This window comes from Trichechus manatus, unplaced genomic scaffold (assembly GCF_000243295.1).
Source record: "Trichechus manatus latirostris isolate Lorelei unplaced genomic scaffold, TriManLat1.0 scaffold00007, whole genome shotgun sequence".
NCBI lineage: Eukaryota > Metazoa > Chordata > Mammalia > Sirenia > Trichechidae > Trichechus > Trichechus manatus.
The window spans coordinates 19537286-19546232 of NW_004443943.1; the positions used below are offsets into that span (position 1 = coordinate 19537286).

The 8947-nt window shown below is 47.9% G+C and overlaps 1 protein-coding gene across 1 annotated transcript; it reads left to right on the top strand.

Moving 5' to 3' along the window:
* Positions 1-270: 270 nt before the first annotated feature.
* Positions 271-6187, top strand: HHEX (hematopoietically expressed homeobox). Its single transcript, XM_004369935.1, has 4 exons — positions 271-700; positions 2794-2972; positions 3179-3229; positions 5077-6187. The coding sequence occupies exons 1-4, from the start codon at positions 334-336 to the stop codon at positions 5296-5298; spliced, it is 819 nt and encodes a 272-aa protein (XP_004369992.1). The 5' UTR covers positions 271-333; the 3' UTR covers positions 5299-6187.
* Positions 6188-8947: the final 2760 nt, after the last annotated feature.

An 8947-nucleotide genomic window follows, 5' to 3' on the forward strand; every position in this document is an offset into this window, starting at 1 on the left:
GGACTTTCCTCGAGGGCGGCCCCGACCGGGGTGCCAGGAGCCACGAGCAGTGGCGGCGGCGGCCGGGCACCTGGGCGCAGGGTCCTCAGAGTCCGGCAACGGGCGCGTCCCGGGGGCGGGGAGCTTGGCAGGCGAGGGCGGGCCAGGGTGGGGGCGGGAGGTGGCTCCGGGCCCCGCGCCATTGGCCGTAGGGCCCGGCGGCAGGAAGGGGCCAGCGAGCGCGGCCCCACCCCGTGGCCGGCAGAGCCTATCGCCGGGAGCGCGGAGCGCGGATAAATGTAGCACCGCGGCGCCGGCAGGCAGCTGTCCGAGGGGCTGGAGCGCGGCGGAGCCATGCAGTACCCACACCCCGGGCCCGGGGCGGCGGCGCCCGCCGTGGGGGTGCCGCTGTACGCGCCCACGCCGCTGCTACAGCCAGCGCATCCGACGCCGTTCTACATCGAGGACATCTTGGGCCGCGGGCCTGCCGCGCCCACCCCCACCCCCACGCTGCCGTCCCCCAACTCCTCCTTCACTAGCCTCGTGTCCTCCTACCGGACCCCGGTGTACGAGCCCACGCCGATCCACCCCGCCTTCTCGCACCACTCCACAGCCGCGCTGGCTGCCGCCTACGGACCCGGCGGCTTCGGGGGCCCTCTGTACCCCTTCCCGCGGACGGTGAACGACTACACGCACGCCCTGCTCCGCCACGACCCCCTGGGTAAGGCTGCCGGGGTCACGGCGGGGCCGAGCCGAGGCGGCGGCGAGGAAGGCGCCACCCGGCAGGTGGCAGCGCCCGGGAGGCGGCGGGGGTGGGGGTGGGGGAAGCAATAGAAAGTTGTAGCAAAAGCGATTGTGAAGCGGCCCTGGGGCGCGCGCGGGGCCAGGAGGCGCGGGCCCCGGCGGCGCGCGGCCCGGGCTGACCGCACGGTGACTCAGATTGGTTTTCTGCACCTTGCAGGCGTCGGGGCGCGCGAGCCGGGGCGAGAGCTCCGGCGCCGCTGGCAGTCGAGGACAGCCCGGGTCCGCGCGTGTCGCCCGGGGTGGGGCCCCTGTAGCGGGAGGGACGGGGAGGGGGATACCAAGGCACCGCGGGGCAAGAAGAGCTGCCGGGCTCCGATGGTTACGGGGCTGGACCTGGTTCAACAAACTTGTGTAGTGAAGGAGCCTGACCCTTTCCGTTCATACAGGAAATCTTGAGTTCTCGATAGGAGTAAATCTGGTTTCAGAAGCTGTTAAGTGTTTTCCTGGCTGCATGAAGCAGACCCTTCCCCCGGAGTAGTGCACGCTGCTGATTATTTTATCGACATCCTCAATACAGACAAATTCAGGAAACACTCGACTTCTGATAGCCGGGATCCGTTTTTCTGATATTGTTCATTTCCTCTGTGTGGGATGTGACTTTATGGCAGCTAAAATAACCAGTTGCTTCCTTTTTTTTTTTTTTTCTCCCCCCCCCCCGCCCCCAGGCTGTTTTGCACCAGTCTGAAGCCTGACGCAAGCAAAATCTCGAAAAAACAATGCCAGCTTTCAAAGCGTTTACGCGCAGGCAGGCAGAAGCATAGCCCGACGGACAGACCTTTGGAGTAGGAAGCTGCAGACCCCAGGCGCAAGATAGGAAGGGTAGCTCAGGCATATAGAATTTGCGGGCTTCTCCCTTCAGTACACGGCCAAAGAAATAAGGGAGCCGCGATTCGCTCTCCGGATTGGTCCTTGGCGCCTCCAGGGTCTGAAGCGTCGAGGTAGATAAGGAAATCGTGGGGTTTGATATCAACTCCCTGTTATTGGCGGCTTCGGTAAAGACCCTAGAGGCAATGACCATTAATTTAATAATGTCATTATTATTATGACGCAGCCTCTAGTCTAGTACACTTTTCACTGTTAGGGAGAATTTTGGGGAGATTATATTTTAGTTTTTTTTTTTTTAAGTTTATTATATTGTATGTTTTGATTTCCAGCCTTGAGGGTTTGGTGCAGCGGACCCAGTATGGCTAGGCCTGGGGGCAAACGTTTGCACAAACGCGCTCTGGGTTTCCTTGGGTTACTGGTGGGACTACGCAGGAGGAAGCAAAGGGTTTTTCGAGATAGACCAACAGGAAACACATTGACGGAAATGTTGCCATAGCCCACGGGGTGGCTTTAACTGGCCGCCCCCGCGGGTCGGGTGTGAAATCAGAGGAGGCCGCGGCGCCCTCGGGCTAGGATTGGAGGCTCCACGCACGGCCTAACGCGGGCTCCCGCGCCCCAGCGCTTCCCGCGCAGCCAGCCGCGTGGTTCCCTTGGCCGCGAATGCGCTGGGTGGTGTTACAACCCCACACTTCCCGAACACGCGGACACCCGGGTATTTGGAAAGTGCTATTTACCGAGGGAGAGGACCTGCGCGTGCAAAAAGTTGTGTATAAATTCGAGAACGACTGGTAAAAGAGGGTCGTGGTGTTTTAAGTTCAACTTGTAGTGGGCGTTCTTTTAGAGATTAAAGGATTTGTGTGTTTGTATTTAGCTGTGGTGTGATGGTTGTGTGTGTGAAAATGTACAGGGTGATCTATGTGCATATGCAGTGTAGATATATGACTTCGGGTGTGTGCGTACATATGTGCATATACAGTCTAGGTGTGTGGCTTTGGGTGGGTGCCTCTGTGCCTGTGGGTATATGTGTGGTGGGTGGGAGCTTGCTGAGCCCATGGGCCGGTTTGAGTGCCTGTGAGTGTATGTGAACTGTATGGTTGGGCGTCCTCCTGCCCTTCCCCCTTTTGTCACCCCTTCAGGACAAGGTGCTCCAGGGCCATCGTTAACTGTTGCTCATTCTGCCCACAGGCAAACCCTTGCTTTGGAGTCCCTTCTTGCAGAGGCCTCTGCACAAAAGGAAAGGCGGCCAGGTGAGGTTCTCCAACGATCAGACCATTGAGCTGGAGAAGAAGTTCGAGACCCAGAAATACCTCTCCCCGCCAGAGAGGAAGCGACTGGCCAAGATGCTGCAGCTGAGCGAGAGGCAGGTGAGCGTGCCTGGAGCCTGGGACCTCCTCTGGGGAGAAGGCTCTTGAGGCGGTGGTCACCGAGTAAGCTCGGAGGCATCCTGTCGCGCTGTCCAACGCCTAGAGCGCTGGTCTGCTTTACAGCCCCTAACTGGCTTCTCCCTTCCTCCCTAGATCCTTCGGGATTTCTGGGTCGGTGACAAGTTTTCCTTTTTTCTTTCCTGTAGGTCAAAACCTGGTTTCAGAATCGACGCGCTAAATGGAGGCGACTAAAACAGGTATCACAAGGTTCTGTTTCTATGGAAATATTTTTATCATGTTATCCCAATCCGAGGCCTGTTATGGGTTGTATGCAAAAGTCATTTGTGAGCCTATTTAACCTCTTCACCTTGATTAAAAAGGCAAATAGCCCTGCAGAAATGCAGGATGACTCGCTCAGGTGGCAGTAATGCTAAAAGCACCTAATGCAGTTCCTATATCAATTATGCTGGGGTTTTCACACACCGGCTAGGAAAACTCCTAGCTAATTGTTTTATAAACCCCATATGTTGTTTATCTAATTAACGCAGGAAAGATAAAGTAATTGACAGTAAATGACTTAAGCAGTTATCTTTGGGAGAAAATTGTTTCTTTTATTTACACAGCCATAATAAAACCAGGCAGAAGTCAAGAGTAAATATAAGGAAATAAACACCTTTAAGTCTTGTTTGCACTGTTTTTTTCTTTAGAAGAATTAAATATCAAAGCGTTTAAAAAATGATTTTCCATCTAACTCCAGCTCTTAAAATGAACGTAAAACATGTAAGAAAATATCCAAGCCTGTTTGGAAAGTAGTTTAAACTTTCTAACAGTCTTTTTCCCAGTGACCTTGTTACACAATATGTGATAAAAAGGAAAGGCTAATTCAGTTTTTAAAGAAGCTCTGTTGATTTAAAGCTAAAGATTTGTTTTGATGTCCTAATCTGGATATATTCCCCAAAGTTATCTAACAATCGCTGACTTGTTCATTGGCCAGTGTATACACAGTTTATAATAAAATATCTTTGAAACAATAATAACAAGGGGGAAAATTGAAAACAATGTGGATTTTTAATTTTTTGATCATTACTTGTTCATTAAAAACGAGGGTGTCATAAATATGAATATTTTGAAACAAAATAAAATCCCCATAATTCCATTCTTCTAACATGATTTAAATATTTGCAGATTTCTTTTGAGTCTCTTGACCATGTGCATCTATTTTTTACGTAGTTGCAATCTGGTGAATATATTATTTGATAGTCTTGCTTTGAAAAACAACTTTAGTATTATAATGTTTTTATATAGTGTGTGTGTCCATTTTAAAGAAACACAGGATTAAAAATTCACTAGTTTATTGTTCATCAAAGGCTTGACTTTAGTCTGCTAGGGACTTTTAAAATAGTGGTTCCTATGTAATATGGAAATATTTTTCAGAGTTTTCCCCCATATTTTAAGTAAATTGTAGTTCATGGCCTTCTTTTTCAGTTAACAGCATTCTTCCAGTCCTGCATTTTTTATCTATGATTTTTTATCTATTTTTTATGATTTTGTAACTCGTGTATATGTTTTAAAATTTATTCTAGAAAAAGGATGTAAAAGGATTCACCCAAATAATTTTGAAATAATTTAGTAACTTAAATGATAAATAATTTACTTTCTTCTTAACTCACATTTAGCACTAATATTTTAAAATGTCTGCAAGACCCTGATTAGCAAGGTTTTAATATTTAAGGAATGAAGATAGTATGTATCTGGAGTTATCTAATTTTTTACCCCCTCTAAATTTTACAAATCTTGAGAGCAAGAGTCTGTACTGGAGTTAAGTGTTTCATTGATATATTTACAGTTATATCTGTGACTAGTTCTCATCTGGCTAGAGTATAATCTCTCTCCAGTGTGACAGCCACTCTTCTCTTTACATCTCTTCCAAAATGAGAAAGAAGTACAACTATGTATTTTCTGAATAAAAGTATTATAATTGAAAGCACTTGATAAACTGAAAATTTGAAAGATGGTGCAGAATGAAAAACCATTTTGATTTGTGTCTCTCACCTCTTCGTATTTCTTGATCCCACCAATCTCCATTTTCATTTCCTTCATTCAGGAGAACCCTCAAGGCAATAAAAAAGAAGACCTGGAAAATTTGGACAATCCTTGTGAGCAGAGGCAAGACTTGCCCAGTGAACAGAATAAAGGTGCTTCTTTGGATAGCTCTCAGTGTTCACCCTCCCCTGCCTCCCAGGAAGACCTTGAATCAGAGATTTCAGAGGATTCTGATCAGGAAGTGGACATCGAAGGCGATAAAGGCTATTTTAATGCTGGATGATGACCACTCGCTTAGCTGGCAAGTTTGGAAAACTGGATTTGAGAAGAACATTTTGCTACAGCGAATCTTCGTGGAAGAACTGGAAAACTATACGAGAAGGGGAGTCAGTTTTCTGGTATTCCAGAATCCTAAAATACTTGGTGCACTGGCTAATTAACAAACTCTCATTGAAACCTTAATTTTGACTTGAGAAATGGATTCTGTGCCGATTTAGGTTGTTATGATAAAGTGACACTTCACTGATTAAATTCACCCTTTTTTTTTTTCAAAAAGTAAATTGTTACTTCTATTTATAAAAAGTAATTTTTAACTTTTTGTTAAGTTTTTAAGTTATAACTTTGTTTTAATAGGATCTTCTTGAATGACTTTCCTATAATCTGGATCTACATCACACTTAATGGAAAAGCAAAGGGACATCTCAAATCCAGAAGGATGCCTTGGAAAGGGGGGCCCCCGTTACAGGCAGCCCTGGGATATTTTAAAAGGAAACAATGTTTTATATAAAATTCTTATATTGCTGCCTTAAATCTAAAATTATTTCAGAGCTCTTGTCTCAGGAATGTGTGTTCTTTTGTCAGAGAGATATAGTTAATAAGAATCTTAAATGCTTGTTTTGCACTATCACTTAGTACCTGTTTGACCAAGGTGATAAGGGGATAGTAGTGTCCAGTTCAAGCGGAGAAACTGACTCGTCGGTGACTAAAATTAATCACAGATGAACTAGAAGTAGCAGGTTAATTAAATGTAAGTCGATTGTAGATAATTGTGTTTTATATCAAACAATGTTCATAATGTGTATATATAATTGTTCACTGTCATGGCCAGAATGGTGTTCATTTTTTTAAACGAGTAACTTGGTGTAAAATAAACCTGTCGGTGGGACGACTGATCCGCCGGACGTCTCATTCTCTGATTAAAAAACACAACAAAGACCTAAAGTGCCTCCTGGGTGCTTAGCGCGGTGCTTGGCGCTGGGGTAGGGAGTCGGGAAGAGCTGGATTCGCTGGCGGTGTTTCTTGCCCGGGCTGTTGCTGCGCGCAGCAAACTAGGAGCGCAGTGCTGGTCCGGTAGGTGGGCGCCTGGATGGTGGATGTGGGCTTTTCCAGGTGTGTGCAGCTGGGCGGTGCGCTTCTGGGCCTCTCCCACCGGCCAACCCGAGTGGTGCAAATTTCCGGACCCGGGGCGCGCCAGGCAGCGAGAAGAGCCCCGACCCAGGCCGGCTGCACCGCGGAGCGCGGCGCCGCCGCGGCCGCATCGATTCGCCTCAGCTCGCCGGGCTGGCCCGGGCGCCGTCCTTGACCAGCGTGAGTCAACACTGCGTCATCCTCTGGGCGGCCGAGCCTAGGGGGCCCGCTTCGCGCGGCTAGGCTGGCGAGGGAGAGTCCGCAACCCGCCCCTTCACGTAGGGGGATGGGGAGGCCGAGGCCGGGAGAAGCCGTAGCGAGTTTGCTCCAAGGTAGCGATTCTCGCACTTGTGAGAGCTTCAGGATTACTTGGAGGGCACGTTGAAACTCAGATTGCCAGGCGTCACCCACAGAGTTTCTGATTCAGTAGGTCTAGGGTGGGGCGGAGAATTTGCATTTCTAAAGAGTTTAAGGTGATGCCAAAGCTGCTGGTCCCGGAACCACTGCTCTAAGGAGTTCCTTCCGTGGAAGAAGCAGGTGTGGCCCGCATACCCCTTTCCCTCCCACCCGACCTGGTTCCTTCCAGGTACTCCTGCCAGTGTGGAAGTGGGGTGGGGGGCGGTGAGGACTGAGTGGGAGAAAGAGGGAGGGAGAGCAGAGGGAGCAAGGTGTAGCGAGAGTGGTGAGGGTGAGGGCGTGGGGTGAAGGAAGGGGTATTGTGAAATGGGAGAGGACGAGAGTGCTGAGGTGAGGGGGGCGGTTTGGGGGTTGAGGGGAAGAGTGGGATGAGGTGAGTTGAGTTTTCTCACTGTCCAGGGTATCGCTAGCAGCTATCCAGCTACTTGCCTAGCTGAGCCATTAGGCCCCTGACATTCCAGGAAGAGGATGAGAGACACCTGTTGGAGGAGAGATCCAGAAATCTCTCCTAGGCTTGGCCTCCACAGAGGCCTCCAGTTGTCTAGAGTTGGGTACCTCCTGGGCTGAGGCCGGTGAAGGAATGGCCATGCCCTTGGCCTGACCAGGGCTGTGACTCCCCAGATGTGGGCATCCAGGTGCTAGCAGAAAAGGAAGACTGAATGAAAAAGTCATTGCTCTCAGAGGGTTGTTCACATCCTGCCTCCTTAGATTCCCAGATGATCCCTGGAACTGCAGGTGGATTTAGATTTCTGAGAAATTTAGTACTGGGTCCTCAGACAGAGAGGTACGCATGACCTGGAAGTCTGAAGATTTGGGATGGAGTATTAGTTCTTGGCTTCAGTTTTCTCATCTGTAGAATGAGGCTCTATTAGATCCCTTCCAGCCCCTAAACTCCCAACTTAGTTCAAGCTCTTTATCTCCCTGCTCATGTCTCCTCAATGTTGGAGTCCAAGTTAACCATCTAGTGGGAGACTTTAGCCCTTCCCATCACCTGCAGACTCCAAGCTCCCTGACCTGCCTGGCAGGTTACATCAAGGTTTCAAAGGTCGTAATCAGTCTCATATGAAAATGGGACTGTCTGTATCAGATTTTTGGAGAATGGGAGGCTTGTGGACCTAATGTTGAGTTAAAGCAATCTTGGAATCAGTGTGTGTGTGTTTTGCTCCTGGAGATAACCCCTGGTTAATGTTTATTCTTGAGAATAACTGTATCATGACTATCAAGCAGAGAAATACAGGCTTATGTATTGATTGACACTAGAAAAGTTGAGGGGTGAAATCTTGTTTTAAAGTAGACAATTCCCTGAAATCAGGTGGTTTTCAAATTTAAAGCTCTTCCTAACTCCCTTGAAGTTGCTTATATTCTGAACTGAATATACCCCTAAGAATCAAGAGCATGCTAACAGGAAGAAATACAGTATTCTCACGACACAGGTTGGCATGGACAGTTTTCTGAAGGGCCCCACTGCAGATTGCCAATGGATATTTACAAATTCTTCCTACAATCCAGGCATTTTTCATTTGTTTGTCCTTTGGCTATTTCATGTTGAAGCAGCATGTATGACCTTTACAGCACAACTCCTGTCTTGTTTTCAACTCTTTTTATCAGGAGATTCGACTTGAAACGGTTATCATTTAGCAGAAAGACAAACAGAAAAGCACATTTTTGTAAGCAAAACGTTAATGATTGGAAGAATTGCCCTAATTTCGCCATGACAGTGTGTGATTAATCCCCTGGGTCATGTACTTATACTTTAAGTTATTCAGTGTGTTGGTCTTTGATATTCAGAACCCTTTCTAACTTAATAGGATATTGATTTTGTTGCATGATGTAAAAATGTACTTTGACTCTTTAAACATCATCACTTTTAGGGATGACTAGCCTGCTGTGTAGTATTTTATTTAAAGAACGGTTGCATAAGGTTTCTTTTTCTTACTTTTTATGGTTTCTCAGGGTGAAAGCTGATAAGACATCTTGTGGGAAAAGAGGAAACCATCTCTGATAGTGAAAGTACCTATTCTCTTTCAACATTTCTGACAACCTTTTTTTGTGGTTTCATTACTGTGAATATTCATCTTAGATAATGGGGGTGGGGCAGGGATTCAAGA